Raw genomic sequence first — 18,363 nt, 5'->3', positions numbered from 1 at the left:
CATATAGTCGCAAAAACTAGATAGGACTGAAGTGACTTAGCACATACCTAGTTTGGAAAGGGGGAAGTGAGGTTTAATTCAAGAAGAAGAATCTAGGGAGATGTTCTAGAAGTGGCAGCTGTCAATTACAGTGCCTGACAGTCTCCCCACCCCCTTTCAAAGGAAATTGTCCAGCCTGCAGCCCCTTTGAGGGAGGCAGGCCCAAGTTGAACCTTGCACAGAAAAGGCTATTTTCTGTACCAAATGGCCCACAAGCTGACGGCTGATTGGACAAAGGATCTAGCAACTTGCAAGTGTCTGCCAACCTAAAACATTAAGTCTAATCATCTTGAAAATCAGACTTAAGAAAAGCAGATGTGAAGCTGGAAAGATGTGGGGAGGCCATGATGAGGGAGGGATCTTGAGGGAACCCAAATTACGAACAGACTGAAGCCAGGAGAGTCAGATGCTTTTAGACTATGCTTTTTAGAGTTCAGGAAGTTCACCTAGATGTTGATTCAAGGAATTCTTTTAAGGCTGAAATATTAAAGTATTTTTTGTATGACAGTTAAATAATTACTGGTGACACCATGGTGAAGGAGATCTCTATGCTTTATGTCCATGATTTTATCTTGTGTGTAGCCTCTCTTTCCTTCTCTCTTTTTTCTCATTAGTATTAGAGAGATATGGACCAGTCATATCCATCAGGCTCCACCCAAATTGCGAATTATGAGCAAATAAGTCAAATGATTGTTATTTTAATCCAGTTAAGTTTTACCTGTTACACAACAAGAGATAACTGAAACAGCAGGGATATTTTAAACTCTAGCTGTAGTGTAGACTAAGCTTCCCTTTGGAGTAGTTAACAAAGGCAAGTAAAAAATTTTAACTTGAAATTACAATTTAAGTTGCTGAAATGTATTCGAGTTTGATATTGTTCTGATATTGCTCTGATGAACTACATAAGTGATGAATTTATGAACATTATACAAAATTAAAATGTGCAGGTTTTGTGTTCTGACAGAGGTGTAACGATGTTTATATGGGCAATTGGAAAAATTAGTTTAAAATCTTAACAAAGTACAGATATGAAATAAGTTTATATCCCAGAAAGATGTGAGCAGTGATGTTCCATGTTGATGTGATTTTTAAATGCCATTAAAAAGACATAAAATGCTTGTTAAAAATGATTAAAGAAAACAATGCCAGTGATACAGATTTTATTTAACACTTTTTGAAGCAGATTCAAAGAATCACAAAATAGGACAAAGGCAGGAAGCTTCTATAGGATAGATAATAACCAACAAGGAAGAGGAAAATAGAAAATATCTAATTAGCTGTGGGGCACATAGTAAGCCTTGTTTGGAATGAGAAGGAACAAGGAAATAAGTATAGAGCCCAGAGCTGGCTTGCTGTCTGGGAGTTGGCTGACTACACACACAGTTGGCCCGCCACATCCATGGGTTGGGCAACCACAGGTTCAACCAACTGTGGATCAAGTTCAACCCCTGGTTCGTTTAATTCGATGATGCAGAATCCAGACGTAAAGAACCAACTCTCCTATCATTTTTATACGGGACTTGAGCATCCACGGAATTTGGTCTCCCCAGAGGTCCTAGATCCAATCCCCCACTGATGCTAGGGACAATTGTACTGTGTTTCTGGTCAAGCAGAGCATTTAAAGGGATAAAAAAGTGATCTAAAATTTTGGTTTGCTGGTGTGGGACCTAGGCAGGAGTGGCTCCATCTTGGGCCTAGGAAGTATTTCAACAAGCTTATGTTAGTAATTAAAGAGGAGGAAATTTCTGATTTTGGCCACTAATCTTTTACAACACTGTAAAACTTAAGCCCTGGATGGCCCTCAATGATGCAATGAATCAAGTCATCTAAAATTAATTCTTTTAAAGATTTAGAACCTTGTTTCATTGGAAACCACGGATAATCATAATCCAAGGAGATTTTGCTCCCCCTGGACTTGAACTGAAATGAAGGATGGCAACTTAATGTCAATGGACTAGATGGCTTGGGGGACTTCCTGGTGGTCCAGTGGTCCACTTCTACAACCTAGATGTCCATCGGCAGACGAATGGATAGGAAAGCTGTGGTACATATACACAATGGAATATTATTTAGCCATTAAAAAGAATGCATTTGAATCAGTTCTAATGAGGGGGATGAAACTGGAGCCTATTATACAGAGTGAAGTAAGTCAGAAAGAAAAACACCAATACAGTATATTAACGCATATATATGGAATTTAGAAAGATGGTAATGATGACCCTATATGCGAGACAGCAAAAGAGACACATGTAAAGAACAGACTTTTGAACTCTGTGGGAGAAGGCGAGGGTGGGATTATTTGAGAAAATAGCATTGAAACATGTATAATATCATATGTGAAATAGATCGCCAGTCCAAGTTCGATGCATGAGACAGGGTGCTCAGGACTGGTGCACTGGGATGACCCTGAGGGATGGGATGGGGAGGGAGGTGGAAGGGGGTGTTCAGGATGGGGAACACATGTACACCCATGGCTGATTCATGTGAATGTATGGCAAAAACCACCACAATATTGTAAAGTAATTAGCCTCCAGTTAAAATAAATAAAAACAAAACAAACTCTGTGCTTCCAATGCAGGGGGCACAGTTTGATTCCTGGTCAGGGAACTAAAATCCTACATGCTGCGTGCCCCCCCGCCCCGAAAAAAAAACACTTGGCAACATTGGTATTATACTGGATCAAATACAGTTTACTCAGCTCAGTATATTATGCCCATAAAGCAACTGGAAAGCATAATCCTCCTTCCTGATATTTACCAAAGAGATTATGTAACTATGAGCTAACAGAATGTTCAAATATGGCATTTAAATCTCTAATTTCTCCTCTAAAATTCTCTAGGCATTTGCTAACAGCTGAGATGAGATTGCTTTGGGTCTGTTTGGTGAGGTTTTCCTTCCTCTAGTTTAAGACTTTTCCATCTCTCTCTCAGAGCCCTTTTGACATGATTTTATGAACCTATGGGTTCCACTAGCTGGCGAACTCAACTAGGGTGAGGGCTACATCTACTTCATCTAGGTATCCCTTGTTCCTTACCCTAACCCCACCCTCCTCCATCCCGCAGGGACATCTTACCTTTGTCCTAATCGTGACTGCTTTGGACCTTGCCCACTGGTTTCCTTAACCTCTGAAAAAAACGTGGCAAATAAAGCTGCAACTTCCTAATGTAGGCTCAGGTAAATCTGTGATCTGTGGGAAGAGTCCACCGAAACAGAAGCCTCACAAATTGGTGGTAGATGGGAAGAGTCAAGATGTTAAGGACCCATATTAAGACCATTACACACCTATAAAACAGTCACTACACTCACTCTTTTTCTGAAAACTGTAGTGTTCAATGTTGGAGAGACTCAGAGACAAAGTGAGCAAACGTTAATTAGATTTTATTGTTGTCTTCATTTCAATTGTTTGTATCTCTGCAAAACCACCAGACAGCACCAAAGTTATCTTCAATAATGTTGGACAGAGTTGGGTTTTTTCAAACTAATGATAGTTATTTTTAAAAGGATGGGTTTCCCTCTAAAGGGGGAATTCAGCACCATGCATTAGGCGAATGCCCCTGGCCTTCTGTGGCACAGTGTTACCTGACCCATTGGGTTTGATTCACAGCAGTTCTTTCAACAGCTTCTTCCTGAAACATGAACATGGACACCAGCTCTTCATGTAAGGACCCAAACTTTAAAAATCTGTGTGACCGCATACGATTTTTTTTTTTATTAGAAAGGGATCCCTCAGGAATTTTTTTAAGTTCAGAATGTATTAGTCTGGATTCATCTAGGGTTTATACCCTCAGTGGCCACAAAGATCCAAGCTTCTCAGCAAAGATTGTATTTGTTGATGAACTCCAGAAAATTCTGAGTGAGGTTTGGTCAAACCATCCCAAGCTGGGGCTTCCCAGGTGGTTCAGTGGTAAAGAATCCGCCTGCCAGTGCAGGAGACACAGAAGGCATAGGTTCAGTCCCTGGGTCAGTAAGATCCCCTGGAGGAAATGGCAACTTGCTCCAGTACTCTTGCCTGGAAAATCCCATGGACAGAGGAGCCTGGTGGGCTACGGTCCATAGGGTTGTGGAGTTGGACATGACTGAGCACACACACACACCCAAAGCTGACTCCATCTTCTTTTGCTTAGGGTTACTGACCCTGCTGGGGGTTGTGGAGCGGGGGCGGGGGCGGGGGAATGTCTGACAGATGCAATGCCTCTCTTCCCAGTCCTTCATCTGTACATTACATTAAATATCATCACCCAGTCCATCTTCACTACCTGGAAAAAAGCTATGCTACTGTAATTTGTACATGATACAATTGTACTCAGCTATCCACTCTTCCTTTTGAAAACACCTGAAACCATATGGCATTACAGATATTTAATTGCAACACACGAGTTGCTAATATCTGTGTGGTTTATGCATAGTATATGTAGCTAGTATCTATGTATAAGTTCTCTGTGTAAGATTTAGGCTTAAATAAATAAATAAATACATAAATAGAACTGTATTCACAGTTTGGGATCTGAATGTATTTAAATAATTACTGTAAGCCAGAGACTCTTACTTGCCTACCAAAATAGCCATTCTTGTCTCTTAAATTAGCAGAATCCAAATATTTAGAATACAGCTGCCCAGTCAAAAGACTACATTTTCCAGCCTCTTTTGCTCATGAGGTCATGTGAGTAAGGCCTGGCCAATGAGATAGAAGAAGTGTTGAAAGGGACTCCTGGGAAACCTCCTTAGCTTAGGGAGAGTGTATGTGCTCTTCTCTGCCCTGTCCTCTGTTCTGTCTGAAACATGGATGGGACGACTGGAGATGTAGTCAGCGCTGGTTGCTGAGGATAAAGGCGATGAGGGTTGGGAAATAAAAAGAAAGCCTGGAACTCTGATGACTTTATCAGTTTCCCTGATGGTCTGCCTCCAGACTTCTTCTGTACAAGAAAGAACAGACTTTTGTCTTGTTTAAACTACTGCTATTTGGACTTCGATTATATTTAAGATATAAATCAAAATCTAAGTGATACACACAAATTCTTACATTCTGCTACACTGTAGCAACCCTGCTTCTTATATGTTTCACTCCATCACTATCTATTATCTTATTAGTGGATTTGGTCTTCCCTGAGCCTCCTTAGTCTCCCTGTCACATTTAGTCACATACTAACCTGGGTTCCAGGCACCAGGAATACCTTCAAGTTCCTGAACTGTTGCACACCTGAACTTCCTTGTCTCAGATAAAGGGTTATCTTAGGGTAAGGAACAAAGAAGAGTTTATCCATTAGATGGACTATTTGGGCACAAATTGCTTTTCCGTTTCCTGCCCTCCTGAAAACCAACAAGATGGTACGACAGATAAGTGTGGGCTAAAATTTTCCAGAAGAACAGTGTATAGTGGGGAGAGAAGGAATAATTTAAACAAGGAGTATTCTGAAACTGGAAGATGATAAACAGGCTACTAAGACCAGAGAATGAAGTAAGTCATTGGGAATTTAGACAGCGGATGTTTCTATCTCCTGGGTGGCATCCTTGTTGGACAGGTTGCCTGAGATGTTGTCTGATTCAAGCAACTCCACAATGCTATAGGGAGAACAGTCTTCCAGACCCAGCTTACTGCATAGCCAACCACAAAAGCCTTTCTCCATGTCCCGGGCAGCTTGCCACCAGGCTTCCCAGGACCATGAGAGCTGGACCACGGCCGCATAGAGGCCCAGGGAAGAGGCCATGGCCATGATGAGCACTGGATAGCAGAGGATGAGGCAGGGGCAACATGAGATCTTGTGCCAGAAGGTCCTCTCCTCGTTGTATACGAGAAAGATGTTGTACCAAGTGATGGTGCCATAGTAGAAAGAGACCACAAAGGAGAGGAGGAAAACCACAGGCAGGCAGACCAACGTCCAGAGGACCACGTGTGGCCCACGGTCTGCTCCCAGCTGGCAGGCCTTTCTGCCTCCAGGTGTTGTTTCCCTTGACGATGCCTTGGGCTTGGTGAGTTCCTGCAGTTCCTTCTCTGTCAACGTGACATGGATGTCTACCATCTGCCCCTTTTTCTTTCCTCGGGTGATGGTCCCAGTTAATGTGACATAGCGGCTGTCCACGGGCACGTTCCACACACCTGCAGGGCACAGAGAGGCAAAAGTCAAGATCAGAAGAACAGACATTTCATCAGGGTTGTCCCCTGAGACTGGAGCCGAGTACAAGAAGGTCCTTTATTCTGGCCCCTGACACCACATGAAGTCAGTGATTTCACAGCAGATTCAGTGAGTCTCCCTCAAGGGAAGGTTTAGTATTCCCATGATCAACTCTCCTGCCAGGGCCCTGCTAAGACTGTGAAGCAGGTTAAGCTTGTTTTTTACTATCTCTACTTCTCTGGGCTTCTATCATGTCTGCAATATGGAAGGGAGTGAGAACTCTACCACAGATACTTCTTCAGCGTGATCGTATTTCTGGTCTGTAAGTGCTGTGAAAATACTGTTCCTGAGTATCGGTTACCGTGTGTGAAGGTGGCACCGTGTATGCGTGCTATACTGATGGGCAGCCCACTCCTCTTCTCTCCTTATTCCTACCTCCATGCCTCTCTGAGAGAGAAATCCGGTCGACGTCCCAGGCTTCATATCCAAGTTCTGTACACACACAGGTACCACACATACACACATGCACACCGCATACACATGCCCCAGCACAGATGCTCCACCAGTACCACCACCACTATCCCCACCACCAGCAGCATCACTCCCACCCCCACCAAACAGCCGCTCTTTGGCGGGCCTGGGAGTGAGGCTGCAGGTAGTGAGTGTAAAACATGCAGCAAAGTCCGCGGTCCTTAGTATGTGAAGGCGTTTGGTTGGCAGCTCCCCGAGGCCCTGTGGACGTCTAGCCCCTGGCTGAATGAGGGACAGAATGGGGCTAACTCAAGAGCAAATGTCCCTTCCTCTGAGAGGCTGTGTGGTCTAGCCCTCCACCGCCTTCCCTCACTTGGTCACCTCCCTTCCTGTCATGGAGGTTTACTGTCTTTGGAACCTGTACCACTATTATCTTTTGAAATCATCTTTTGTTTGCTGAGTTGTTTGCTATCTGTCTTCCCCTGACTGGAAGGTAAGTGGCATAAGAGCAGCGACTTGGCTCATCCCATTCACCATGGGCATATGTCTTAGGGATGACCCGTATACACAGACAGATCTACCATGTCCGTCTACTGCTGAATAGTGACATTTAATATAGACGTCCTGCAGTTTCCTTAGCAGCAACAAACATTTTTATAACTGCTTCCTTATGCACAGGGGCATGTGGTAGATACTGAGAATTTCTACAACGTAAGCTATGCATATTTTGAATTTTGACATATTTCCCAAAAGCAGATACCTTTTCCACATGAGGTATATGAGAGTATATCCATTTACTCACATTGATGTTAATATCTTTTACCTAATTTTTTGCCATCCATATAGGAAGTGAATATTATATAGTGAAGGAATTTTATAACTCATATGTTATAATTCATGTTTTCCTGATTATTATGAACGTCAACTACATGTATTAAATAGTTAGCCTTGTTAGCTTATATTACTAATTTTTGTGTATAAATTGGTCTCTTCTATTATACCAGGAATTTCAAAAAAAGTAGAGTTCTCCTCCATATTACTTAGAAGAGAACCACAATAAATGCTCAACAAATATTGTTGACTTGTTGGATGAAGACTGCAACATCGTGAGAAGAAATGTATCTGTAAGAAGCAGGTCAGTGACTGAATGCCTACCTGGCTTCTACAGGATCCTCACTGGGCCTGCTCCCTGTGGCTTTAAGCAGGTGACCCCAGAGAGACTCACCATCATCCATAGGATAGTCTATGAAATCATCTCCCTCCTCCTCTTTAGGCTGATCTCCACCTTCCAATTCCCCAGGCTCCTCATCCAGTGTCTCACTCTCTGACCGGTAGATGATGATAGATTCTGGGCGGGACTCTTTCTTCTTCTTTTTCCTGCGCCCCATGGTGGATTCTCCATCGAGGACCAGAGCAGCTGCCATGGCTTTCCTCAGGGAGCTGTGGTGGGGGCTGGGGAGCTGATTCTGGCCTTCCACCAGTGCTGGCTCTTCCATCCTCGTCTTCAAATCTAGCTGTTCCTTGTCAAGAGTCCAATCTGCCAGAGCAAACTCATGACCCACAACATCACAGAGCTTCTTCCAGGATGCAGCTAATGCAAAGGTGTTCCAGTGACAAGTTGCACTTGAAAGACAGGGAAACAAAGTCATCAACAGGGAATGAATCAGGTGAGATGGAAAGGGGTTTAGGAAATGGTCCTCAACTTGGCAGACGCCTTCCCCTCCATTTATTTCTCACAAAACTTTATTTCGAGAGTAACGGATTTCTTTGGAAGGAATGATGCTAAAGCTGACACTCCAGTACTTTGGCCACCTCATGCGAAGAGTTAACTCACTGGAAAAGACTCTGATTCTGGGAGGGATTGGGGGCAGGAGGAGAAGGGGATGACAGAGGATAAGATGGCTGGATGGCATCACTGACTCAATGGACTTGACTCTGGGTGAACTCCGGGAGTTGGTGATGGACAGGGAGGCCTGGCGTGCTGCAATTCATGGGGTTGCAAAGAGTCGGACACGACTGAGCGACTGAACTGAACTGAACTTACTTTTGAAATGGACTTACGTTTACAAGAATGAATCGTGAATAAAATTTTATTTGTGTTGCTATATTTTGAGTTGCATGTATTATGTAAAACCCATCAATCTAGCTGGGGGATGCCAAGTATAAAGAAGTTGGGTGAGGAAGCCTTACAGACAGGTTAAGGACCATTCTTCCTTGCACCATAGATGGAGATTCCTATGGCTGGGACTAGCATTCTAGGCTTCTGGCTATTAAGTCAGACATTACAACTATACTCAAATGGTTGAATGCAACTTTGAGCAAGTGGTGCCACTCAACACTGGCACCACTTCACCAACCATGCCTTCCCTGGTATTCTATAAAGGACACTTGTCTCCTGGTTTCTTGTTAGCCCAAGATCCCAGAATTGTTGGGATCTGTTCTAACACATTTTGGGAGACCACTGGAAAGAATGCACACATTTAACTCTTAACACTTTCTCTCCTCTTCTATTCTTCAGGTAAAAAGTGGGAGAGAGGAGAGTCTATACAACATCTTTTAAAGAAAAAACAGATCGGCCTGTGTTCTTGGTACATGAGTCATAAAGGGGAAAGTAATGTTTTGAGTGCTATTGCTAAAGAGGTGCCAGTTAGCAAGTATCCAGCTAGTGGCACTTAAAAAATTCTTCTTAACAAAATTGTTATTACACGGGGTTGGTGCAAAAGTAATTGAGGTTCAAAAGTAATTGTGGTTGACTTATGCAGGAGGTGCAAGAGATGCGGGTTTGATCCCTGGGTCAGGAAGATCCCCTGGAGAAAGGAATGGCAACCCACTCCAGGATTCTTGCCTAGAGAATTCCACGGACAGAGGAGTCTGGCAAGCTACGGTCCATGGGATCACAAAGAGTCGGACATGACTGAGCGACTATCACTTTCACTTTTTTTGCACCAACCACACTTACTTTTTAACCTCTATTACTTTTGCACCAACAATTACTATTGCACCAACCTCAATTAATTTTGCATCAACTGCAATTACTATTACTTTTCTACCAATCACAATTACTTTTGAACTGCACTTACTTTTGCACCAACCACAATTACTTTTGCATTTTCAATCACTTTGGCACCAACCGCAATTATTTTTGTAAACTAATATTATGGAAAGTTTCAAATATGTAAAAGGAGAAGATTTTTATTAGGGAAAGTGGCAAACCTTTACAGAAGCAAAGAGAATAATTTGAATGAACCCTCACTGTACCTCTCACCCAACTTCAACAATAAACAAAATACCAGTAGCCAATTTTGTTTCATTTCCTCCTATTATTTAAAAGCAAACATTAGACATCATTTCAGGAGTCACCGCAGACGGGGTTCAGTCCTTGGGTCAGAAAGATCCCCAGGAGTAGGAAATGGCAACTCACTCGATTATTTTTGCCTAGAAGATTCCATGGACGGAGGATCATGGTGGACTACAGTCCACGGGGCCACAAAGAGGCAGATAACTACTGAGTAACTGAACACACACACATGATATTGTGATTATCTTTTCTCAAAAAGAGAGTTCTTATACATAAGAGATATATGCTGAAACAATTACATCTGTTGGATCATCGAAAAAGCAAGAGAGTTCCAGGAAAACATCTATGTCTGCTTTATTGACTATGCTAAAGCCTTTGACTGTGTGGATCACAATAAACTGTGGAAAATTCTTAAAGAGATGGGAATACCAGACTACCTGATCTGCCTCCTGAGAAACCTGTATGCAGGTCAAGAAGCAACAGTTAGAACTGGACATTGGACAACAGACTGGTTCCAAATCAAGAAAGGAGTACATCAAGGCTGTATATTGTCACCCTGATTATTTAACTTACATGCAGAGCACATCATGTGAAATGCCGGGCTAGATGAAGCACAAGCTGGAATCAAGATTGCCGGGAGAAATCTCAATAACCTCAGATATGCAGATGACACCACCCTTATGGTTAAAACAAAGAAGAATTAAAGAGCCTCTTTGCCGGGGCGGTCCCCGGCTGATCCAGGGTATTCGAAGGAGAGACGGCGTAGGCGAAGATCAGGAAACAATTGCTTAATTAAATGTTAATTAAGGATATAAAGAGTAATAGAATGAGGATAGCTCAGTAAAATTCAGTGAAGAAAAGAGGCTGAAATAAGGATAGCTCAGTGAGGAAATTCAGTGGAGAAAAGAGGCTGAATAATTCAGCCAGAAGGTAAGAGAAAGAACGACATGGTGAGACCAAGTTTCGGTGAACAAGGCCCCGCACTTTATTTTCCAAAGTAGTTTTTATACCTTAAGTTATGCATAGAGGATAATGGGGGAAGGGGTAGAGTCAGGCAGCAAGCCAGGCTTTCTTCCTGCAAACTTATCATATGCAAAAGCTTAGGTGATCTGCATCATCTTCTGGCCCGGAGGCCTGTTAACATTTTAAGACCTTTTCTTCAGAAAACTTATTTTTCTCTAAAGGTGATTGGTCAGAAGCCACCCTCCAAAAGCATTAGATAAAGTTGCATTCCTACAGAGCAAAGGTGTGGTGGGCTATAACAAGAAAAAGAATTAACTCAAGGGTCCCAGGTTACAAACATTAAAGCTACTATTTACACCAACTATATTAATCAATACACTGCCAGGGACACAGCAGGTAAGGGATATGGAAACTTAGCAGCAAACATTGGCCCAACAAGTGAAAATCCCTTCACCAATACAATTTCTAATCAATCTTTTAACTACTCAAAAGAATCTACGTTTAGACAGTTTAGAACATCTCCTGCCTCTCACAGTTGGGAGGCTCTGAACAATCACATGTGGCTGGAAAAACCTGTTCAGGCAGGCTAGAGGATTTCCAAAGGAGTTTGTAGGTTAAACACTGTCACACCCAGGAATTATTAACTGGAGCTGTAAGCTAACTCTTTTTTCAGAGAGGTAGTGGGGGACAGCCCCCCGTAAAGTCAGAGGTGTAGGTGAAAGCACAAAGCAGAAAGTAGGCAGACTCTGGTTTTAGGGGTAGATGGTCGAGAATTTGGAGGGGGACTCCTGAGGCTCGATCCCGCCTTTGCGTGTGCCGAGCCTCCTTCCTCATGACCTTTGTCATGGGCGGAGTTCTTCACTGGCTCCCAGCAGTGATAGAATTCCAGTTGAGCTATTCCAGATCCTGAAAGATGATGCTGTGGAAAGTGCTGCACTCAATATGCAATATGCACTATGCACTCAATATGCAATATGCAATATGCTTGATGAAAGTGAAAGAAGAGAGTGAAAAAGTTGGCTTAAAACTCAACATTCAGAAAACTAAGATCATGGCATCCAGTCCCATCACTTCATGGCAAACAGAAGGAGAGACAATGGAAAAAGTGAAAGACTTTATTTTTGGGGGCTCCAAAATCACTGCAGATAGTGACTGCAGCCATGAAATAAAAGACGCTTGCTCCTTGGAGGAAAAGCTATGACCAACGTAGACAGCATATTAAAAAGCAGAGACATTACTTTGCCAACAAAGGTCCATCTAGTCAAAGCTATGGTTTTTCCAGTAGTCACGTATGGATGTGAGAGTTGAGTTATAAAGAAAGCTGAGCACTGAAGAATTGATGCTTTTAAACTGTTGGAGAAAAGACTCTTGAGAGTCCCTTGGATTGCAAGGAGATCCAACCAGTCAATCTTAAAGGAAATCAGTCCTGAATATTCATTGGAAGACTGATGCTGATGCTGAAACTCTAATACTTTGGTCACCTAATTCGAAGAACTGACTCATTTGAAAAGACCCTGATGCTGGGAAAGATTGAAGGTGAGAGGAGAAGGGGATGACAGAGGATGAGATGGTTGGATGGCATCACTGACTCGATAGCCATGAGTTTGAGTAAGCTCCAGGAGTTGGTGATGGACAGGGAGGCCTGGCGTGCTGCAGTCCATAGGGTCGCAAAGAGTTGGACACAACTGAGCAACTGAACTGAACTGAAGATATATAGCAGGAAAAAAATTCTCTTTTTCCAAGGTTTCAAATAATAGAATTAAGAGAAGAGACAGGACTCTGCTCTTTTTCCTGCATGGTAGGCTTCACCCATCCACCACCACCCCTAGTCCAAAGATTATGAATGAATGTGATACTGCAGACTGTTAACCTCAATCCACCATGAGCTCTGAATCCTCAGTCATTCTGAGGTAGATGGAATAGGTTTTAAAGTATATACTACTCAAACTCTGGAACTTAATGCATAAACTACTGATTTGAAGCCATATTTGAAAGAAATTCTCCAAGTAATTCTTAACTGCATCCACAACTTTGTCCCATCTTCATTGTTACCACTGTGGTCTATGAGGCCATCATCTCTTACTATGGTTCTAAAAATGTTCCTTATCTTCTGGCTTCTATTCTTGCTGTCTTGCAATCAATTCTCCACTTAGCAGTTAGAAAGGTCTGTTAAAAACATAACATAAAAGCAGGCCATTTTCTGTTTAAAATCCTCCAGTGACTTCCCATTGGTATAAAATGAAATTTAAACTTGTCCTGTGGCCTAAAGACCTGTGGATCTGGCTCCTCCCTGTCCTGCCATCCTAGCCTACACCATCTCCTTCACATATTCCTCCAATGCTTCCATCACTCTAGCTGCCTATGTACTCGTCCAGAGGTTTATTAAAAGAAAACCAATAGCTCTGAAGCAGTCAGGAAACAACCAAAGACTCACAAGACCACAAAATGAACTTCTTTACCCAGGCATAGTGCCTTTGTTGGGCTGGGGCATCAGCACACACCTGGTCATTACTCCCATCCAATCAGTCAGTCACTTGGTCACTAACCCCACCTCCACAGTGGTGGAACACTGGTGCTTCATGGACTTCTTACCATTGGGCATGATTTTCCTGGAGTCTGTTTATAATTCTTTGCTGCCAGGTAGTCACTGAAGCAGACCTGATCCAGTGCTTTCTCTAAATCCATCCAGATCCTCAGCAGAACTTCTGGACTTGGTGGGTGGGAGAGGCCACGAAGCTTTGAAGGCTCTGCTCTTAGATTAATTGCAGGGAAGCAAGTAACATACATGGATGAAATGTGGCTGGAAAAAAGCTAATAAGTGCCAATGATACCAAGACTTAGCATCTGGACACAAGGAGTGGTGGGGGCTATGGAAAATATAAGAGCTCAGGTCTCATCTGAAATAAGAAGTTACTGTTCTCTTTTTCCCACCAAGCCCAGTATTCAGCCAACTGCTTTCACAGACAAATTCAGGCCCATTTAGTAGGGGTTGTCTGAAACTGCATGTGGAAGTTCGTGATTTTAATTGTTGCAATTAGTCTAAATTTAAATAAATTACCATGGGGACAAACAACCAAAACAAATCATAAACAGGGTGCCATTCTGCCATCTCTGATTTATAAAGCTTTCAAATTAGGGTGCTCTGCTCCACTGGTTTAATTGAGTACAATCAGGAATTGAGTTTTTGTACCTTCACTGAAATTAACACATCTTCTTTCTCCAAGGAACCTGAACTGGGGCCAGGTGGGTAAAGGATCATCATTTTCAAGTTCATTTACGACTGTTCCTTATTGGAAAAGATCCTGATGCTGGGAAACATTGAAGGCAAAAGAAGAGGGTGGTAAAAGATGAGATGGTTGGATAGCATCACCAATTCAGTGGACATGAACTTGGGCAAACTCTGGGACATAGTGAGGGACAGGGAGACCTGGCACGCTACAGTCCGTGGGATGGCAGAGTGAGACACGACTTAGCCACTGAACAACAAAAACAACAGTGAACTGTGCCTTGCTCCAGCCCTGCTGTTCTTCCAGTTTTCTTACCTGTGGCTCTGTCACTCGAAGAGATAAGAGTCCTCTGTCTGGGGTGACCAAACTCTCTGCTTAGCATCTTGGCTTAACACCATTAGATGTAGTAGGCCAACTAAGAGATGAAATGCTTGCCATTTCACCACTAGTAGACCCTCTCAGAGAGATACTCTCACAAATGTAAAAATGGAAGGAAATTTGGTTCAGATGAGTGTCAAGTGATTGCAAAATGATGGAGAAGCAACTTAGAACGCCTAGTCTCCCCCCGTTGCTGTGATTGGCTGTGAGCACAGTTAGGCTATAGCCTTTTCCTTTGTGGTCCTTAAGCAGCACTTCTCTTGTCTCCTAGTCCTGGAAGGCTTTCACACTGAGGCTAGTTCATCACCTGAGGAGCATCTGTCTATAGAGGAAATAGCTCCTGGTAATGAAGCTAGTTGGTTATAAGCAGCCTGAGCATCTTTTTACTGTAAGAGCTATAAGATAAGATCTTTACTGTCTGATCTTTCATTTGCTTATTGTTTTACTTCTTATGGCACACATGCCCCTTCCATCCTCAACTCCCAACTTATCCTAAAACATAAACTCTATCAGTTCAGCACACCTAACTGTCTTGTCCACTGTACTGTATCTTTCATATCTAGCATAGTATCTGGCACATGAAAGGTGTTCTATAAATATCGGATGAATATTGTGAACTGGCTTCCATAGTGGCTCAGATGTAAAGGATCTGCCTGCAATGCAGGACACTCAGGTTCAATCCTTGGGTTGGGAAGACCGCCTGGAGAAGGACATGGATACCCACTCCAGTATTCTTGCCTGGAGAATTCCATAGACAGAGAAGCCTGGTGGCTACAGTCCATGGAATCACAAAAAGTCGGACGTGACCTGAGCAACTAACACATTTTAAGAATCTTACTTATATAAGTTGGCTCTGGATTGCTTTTACATCAAGGCAGGGCAGAGCTAGATATGCCCCACTGATATTCCTTCAGCACTGAGATTCTGTCTCCGTGTTGAGAATCCCACAGGCCCCTGTCAGTCTGAGCCAGCAGCTGCTTTGTGGAGGGGAGAAAATGAAGATACTAGGCAGATGGGGTGGGGGGGGGAGTGGGAAGATGGGTGAGCAGCAAGAGAATCTCAGAAGATGAACCGAGGGAGTGCTAATGGGCTATGACAAAGCGGGAGGGTGGGAGGATCATGGCCACACTGATGCCTTTTCCCCCAGGACAAAGTGGGCAGCGTTGCAGAGCACCAGGCGGTCTTTGATTCAGCCAAAAGAGCAGTCATTGCAGCAGGGCGTGGATGCCCTGAAAAAAGAGGGCTCAATCTGGAAACAAAGAGCTTCCCAAAGGCAGAGCTGTTGCTGGGTCTCCAGGCCTGTTGGGGGTTTGCGGACATTCAGACACTGATTGAAGTCAGAGGCAGGGGCAGAGAGGACAGGTCTTTTTTAATTTAACTTCCCAAAGTGAAATCTATCTAGAAACACTTGATCATGGAACAAAGGAATTATTTTTATGGGTTTTATTTTAGTTTATTTTTGCTACTTTCTTTTTTTAATTAAAGGATAATTGCTTTACAGAATTTTGTGGTTCTCTGTCAAACATCAATAAGAATCAGCCATAGGTACACACATGTCTCTCTCTCCTGAACCTCACTCCTATCTCCGTCCCCAACCCACCCCTCTAGTTTGTTACAGAGCCCCCAGTTTGAGTTCCCCATACAGCAAATTCCCATTGGCTATCTGTTTTACATATGGTAGTGTAAGTTTCCATGTTACAGGTCTTTTTAAAAAAAGACCTCTCAAAAAGATTTCACATCTCCCTAAATCATAGGCTGTCTTTGGACTGTGAAAAAGAGCTTTCTGTCTGCTCATAGTGCAACTTCCTTGAGCCTGCAAAATGGCTTCTGGTCATCCTCAGCAAGCAAAATTGGCTTGAAGCCTGTCCAGTCAGTCATCTTTTCACTGGAGGACCGCAGAATGCCTCTCTGAGGCCACTGAGCCACCACACACACAACGGCTGCAGTACTGCCAGGTCCATGCGGAACCACCCTGGTGGAGCTCCGTGAATCCACAAGTCCAGGCCAGGTCACAAACCACATTTCATCAGATCTTCAATCAAAGTATCATTGAAAGAAATTTAAAGTGCTCCTTCCTCCGGAGAAAGAAGGCCTCAAATTTTCTGCAATAAGAAACCTCTCAGAACTGAGAGGTGACCAGTAGAAGTGATCCCTTCATAAACTAATCAGCAAATGAGAAGCGGAAGAGGTATCTTCCCTTCTTTAAGGCGCATACTTGGAATCTGTCAGCAACAAAGATAGGGAGTAAGTTCTTCTCAAAAGAGGTCAGAGGAGGGCAGGGGGATGGAGGAACAGGGAGGCAGCGATGTCTGATTCCACTCTCAACCAGATCCATTTCCAATTCACTCTGAATAATTCGGTGGTGGACCCAACCAAAGAATGATGGCATTTGTTTGCTTTTACATTACTTCAATACCTTGCAGGGAGAAATACAGTATTCTTGTTAGGGGAACCACTGACTGAAACTGCCCATCCTGGCCAGGCACAATAGTAACCACTTACATGAGTTACCTTACAACAGGAGGTCCTGGTAAGGAACATGGAACTAACAAGCTAATTTTGGGAAAGGTCAAAAGGAGAGAGGAGATGCCAGGCAACATGTCTTACCAACTTCCCAGATTCCTTCTTGCTGGAATCCATCTTGGCTGAGTGATGCGCAAGCCACCAGGAAGGACCCTGAACCAGAATGACTGGCCAAAGACAACCCAGAAACCAACCCTGTTACCATAAAACCCAAGACTGAGAGCCACTTGGCAGAGTAGTTCTCCTGGGTTCCCTTACCCTGCAGCTACCCCCACCCCCAAGCCCGGATGTCCCCTACCAATAAAGTCTCTTGCTTTGTCAGCATGTGTGTCTCCTTGGACAATACTTTTGTGAGTGTTAGACAAGAGTCCACTCTCAAGCCCTGGAGGGTCCCCCTTCCTACAGACTTAGAAATAGCATCCTGCATGGACGATTAGGATCACAGCACCTGTCATAGTCCCTAGATCTGCCACTTTCTTAGGCAAAGTCTCCTGAGGCTAGTGTAATTGCACTCTGGTGGGCAGACAGCACAAAGCAAGATGGAGAATTTGAATAGCGAATTACTGTTAATGGGCACCAAAATGCGGGTGATAAATCTCCACCATCCTCAATAGGCGAGCTCGCCTGCATAAGAAATGAACTAGAGGGTAGGATCTCAAACACACACCTACAGACGCCTTCTTGCAGGAAGCATACATCTTTCAAAAAAAAAGATCTTTTGGACTCATCAATTTTATGCAGCCCAGCTGAAATGGATCAAACCTCAAATCAAACCTCAAAGAGTCCTTCTTCCCTTCATTCCTGGGTGAGGAGAGGTAGATAAGGTGGAGGTGGGATTGTGTCTTTTAAAAATCATTTATTATCTTGGTCTCTGGATAATTACAATTGTATTCCGCCCCCTCCACCTTTTGTTTCCATCCCTTCCAGAGGATGAAGCAAGATTTTCTCCCCCTCGGCTAAGGCTGCCCCTTTCCTTTCCAGCCAGCTGCACAAAGCAACTGGAGCCAGAGCATCGCTCTCGACACCACGCCCTCCGCGGGAGGGCGGAGCAAGGCTCCCGAGCTGCAGCCTCTTTTCCCAGACGCATTGGAGATTTAATTTTAATTAAAACCGTGACAGGTATACCACTGAGCATTAAATTTTTCAAAATAGAGCACAGCGCCACTTTTTGTCTTCTTCCCTTCCCCAACAGCATCGAAATAAAACACACACACAAGGAACAAGGAGTCTCACCTACATGTGCTGCGGACCCGGGCAGGCGGAGAGCGCTGAGCGTCAGGATGCAGCCGCTGAGGAACGGTTCTGCACTGGAGAGACACAGAGCCGCTGCGGCGGGCGTGCCGGGTTGGTGATT

At 43.6% G+C, this 18,363-nt stretch overlaps 1 protein-coding gene across 3 annotated transcripts; it reads right to left on the bottom strand.

Moving 5' to 3' along the window:
- Nucleotides 1–3,401: 3,401 nt before the first annotated feature.
- Nucleotides 3,402–18,356, bottom strand: TMEM169 (transmembrane protein 169). 3 transcript variants are annotated; one of them, XM_070771910.1, is made up of 3 exons: nt 18,243–18,356; nt 7,846–8,243; nt 3,402–6,133 (listed from the first exon to the last, which is right to left on the bottom strand). In XM_070771910.1, the coding sequence occupies exons 2-3, from the start codon at nt 8,114–8,116 to the stop codon at nt 5,511–5,513; spliced, it is 894 nt and encodes a 297-aa protein (XP_070628011.1). In that variant the 5' UTR covers nt 8,117–8,243; nt 18,243–18,356; the 3' UTR covers nt 3,402–5,510. The 3 variants fall into 3 exon arrangements, with proteins under 3 accessions (XP_070628011.1, XP_070628013.1, XP_070628014.1); XM_070771912.1 differs by having other exon boundaries at nt 18,247–18,356; XM_070771913.1 differs by lacking the exon at nt 18,243–18,356 and adding an exon at nt 13,474–18,182.
- Nucleotides 18,357–18,363: the final 7 nt, after the last annotated feature.

This window comes from Bos indicus, chromosome 2, assembly GCF_029378745.1.
Source record: "Bos indicus isolate NIAB-ARS_2022 breed Sahiwal x Tharparkar chromosome 2, NIAB-ARS_B.indTharparkar_mat_pri_1.0, whole genome shotgun sequence".
Lineage (NCBI taxonomy): Eukaryota > Metazoa > Chordata > Mammalia > Artiodactyla > Bovidae > Bos > Bos indicus.
Note: the sequence above shows the minus strand (reverse complement) of the source record. Positions and strands in the feature narration are given on the sequence as shown.

Excerpts from the sequence above, each read along its gene's own strand:
- TMEM169 (XM_070771910.1), bottom strand. The coding sequence starts at position 8,116 with ATGGAAGAGCCAGCACTGGTGGAAGGCCAGAATCAGCTCCCCAGCCCC. Across the intron at positions 6,134-7,845 it reads AGACTATCCTATGGATGATG|GTGTGTGGAACGTGCCCGTG; the intron begins GTGAGTCTCTCT and ends TGTGCCCTGCAG.